This window comes from Nicotiana tomentosiformis, chromosome 9 (genome assembly GCF_000390325.3).
Source record: "Nicotiana tomentosiformis chromosome 9, ASM39032v3, whole genome shotgun sequence".
In the NCBI taxonomy this organism is placed as follows: domain Eukaryota; kingdom Viridiplantae; phylum Streptophyta; class Magnoliopsida; order Solanales; family Solanaceae; genus Nicotiana; species Nicotiana tomentosiformis.
Window position 1 is genome coordinate 108,872,711 of NC_090820.1, and position 2,575 is coordinate 108,875,285.

Sequence of the window (2,575 nt, forward strand, 5' to 3'; positions counted from 1 at the left end):
TATTTTCGTAGAACCTTTTATTTTTTGGTGAACTTCCCTTTTCAGGCTTGAATTCGTATTTCAATTTCGATTCGACAAGCTTATGCTATAAAAAAGGCAAATTTAAGATGAAGAAGAGAGAATTAAATACAGTCAAACCTCTCTATAACAGCCTCGTTTGTTTTGATTTTTTTTTTTTTTGTTATAGTGAAATGCTGTTATAGAGGACATGTACAATAACATAATATAAAAATCGATTCCGAAAAAAACTTGACTTTTATAGTGAATAATTGTTATATAGGAATGTTGTTATAGAAAGGTATAACTATAACTTCTTGTTGTTCATGAATTATTTCACTTCTATTTGCTTTAAAAGAAAACATTAGTTTTGCATTAACATTTATTGCGACCACAAACTATTAAAAAGGTACTAATTTTTTTCTCTGTATACCAGGAGAGTACAAAGCATAAAAGCTTTCTTTAAGTTTTTATCCGTCGCTAATTTTTGTTTTTTAACGATCTACTTAAACTTGAGCTGTTCCATTTTCATCTTCTCCCTCATTTTCCTTGGACATTTCCTCTAATGATTTCCCTTTAGATTCAGGTACCAATAATGTAAACAACATCCCAAAAAAGTTAATAAAACCTAATACAATCAAAGATTTCCTCACGCCAATACCCGGCGGGTAACCCGCATCAGTCTTCTTTGGATCATTGGATTGCGCAGCATATAAAAACCCGAATGCTCCAACCATTGCTCCCGCTTTTCCAGCAGCCGCGGAAATCCCATGGCATGTTGACCTTAGCCTCGCGGGGAAAATCTCCGCGGGGACAACAAATGTAGTCGCGTTTGGACCAAAATTAGCAAAGAAAAAAGTTAACGAATACATGATCACGAATCCAATTCTATTGTCCTTGTGTGTCCAATGATTGTAAGGAATGGCCAACGCGAACATGAACGCTGTCATAAAGAAAAACCCCATCAATTGAATCGCGAATCGGCCTATTTTATCGATGAATACTACTGTAAACCAGTACCCTGGAACAGTACTACAAAGAGCAATAAGTGTTTGTGCTCTTGCAATTTTGTACACTTCTTCCATTGCATTCATCGTTTCGGGTGGTGGGATCCATCCAATCGCGCTAAAAATGTCTTTTTGAAAAAGATTTTGGCTATAGAAAGCAATGTCTAGCAAAAACCATGTACTAGTTGTACCAAGCAAGTGAAGTCCGTGGCGACGAAGGAATTGTACCGTAAACAACCCGAAATCGTTCCCTTTTTCTTGCGCGAGCTTCTCTACTTTTTCTTGTTCAGCTTCTAATTCAACTTGCAAAACTCTCGACATGTCACAAGCCGCCTGTTTCGCGTTTTTGGCCACTAGGGCCGTGTAACGCGCTGTTTCAGGCATCTTCATTCGCCAATAATAAGTTACTCCGGCTGGAAGAGCACCGAACATGACGATCAAACGCCATGCAAGATCGGCTTCAGGGACAGTAGAAGCACTAGCATTGACCTGATATGCTGGTGCAGGGTACCCTGCCTTAAATAAAGCGGAAATAATGATCGCAACCATTCCACCACACAAAATTCCGAAACCTTGCATGGCGAATACAGCAGCAATGAACGCCCCACGAGTCTTTTTGTTAGCGTACTCGGACATGATTGTGGCGGATAAAGGGTAGTCGCCACCAATGCCAAATCCGAGCCAAAACCGGAAGAAGCAAAGGGTAGTCATAACCCCTTTTGGCGTATGGCCAAAAGAAAGTCCAGAGGCAATAGAACAAAGAACCATAAGCATAAGTGTCATTCCATAAACTTTTTTCCTTCCTAATTTATCTCCAAGCCACCCAAAAAACAGTTGTCCGGCAAGGGTCCCACAGAACGCGACGCCATTAACCGCGGCTGACACGTTAGGAGGAAGAGTTCCAGGCTTTGTTGCGCCATCGCGGTGATAGTAAATGCGGCCAAGTAGTTTCGTGACCAAAGAAATGCAGAACAGGTCATATGCATCAGTAAAGAAGCCCATACCAGCCACCACAATTGCAGTGAAATGGTACAATTGTGTTTTGGCAACATCAAGTGCATTTAGCACTTCCAATTGCTCTTTAGCCATGGGTTAGTGTACTCTTTGTCAAAACTCCAAATCCTGCAAAGAGACAGTGTGGAAATTTTACAACTAATAAGAATATTTTTGAATGTATTAATAGAAAATACATGGGATTCTTGGTGTAATTAGTAAATTTGTCGCTATGTAACCAGGAGGTCACGGGTTCAAGTATGGAAACAATCTCTTGCAGAAATGCAGAATAAGGGTGCGTACAATAGATCCTTGTGGTCCTTACCCGGACCCTGCGCATAGCGGGAGCTAAGTGCACCGGGTTGACCTTTTTAATAGAAAAAAAAAAGGCAAGCCCGGTGCACGAAGCATCCCGCGTTTACGCAGGATCCGGAGAAGAGCCACACCCCAAAGGGTGTGATATAGGCAGCATGGCTGATTTTACGGCTCGAACCCGTGAACTATATATTATACAGAGATAATTTATAATTATGGGTGTAAATTGTGTTTAATTATGGGATGGATAATTTGATGTTGAC

The 2,575-nt window shown here is 40.5% G+C and overlaps 1 protein-coding gene across 1 annotated transcript; it reads right to left on the reverse strand.

The window, feature by feature from the left end:
* Nucleotides 1-402: 402 nt before the first annotated feature.
* Nucleotides 403-2,093, reverse strand: LOC104109019 (low affinity inorganic phosphate transporter 1-like). Its single transcript, XM_018775182.3, has one exon. The coding sequence runs from the start codon at nt 2,091-2,093 to the stop codon at nt 504-506; it is 1,590 nt and encodes a 529-aa protein (XP_018630698.1). The 3' UTR covers nt 403-503.
* Between the last annotated feature and the right edge of the window lie 482 nt (nt 2,094-2,575).

What these genes read in the sequence shown, in the direction of transcription:
- LOC104109019 (XM_018775182.3), bottom strand. Translation starts at nt 2,093, where the DNA reads ATGGCTAAAGAGCAATTGGAAGTGCTAAATGCACTTGATGTTGCCAAA.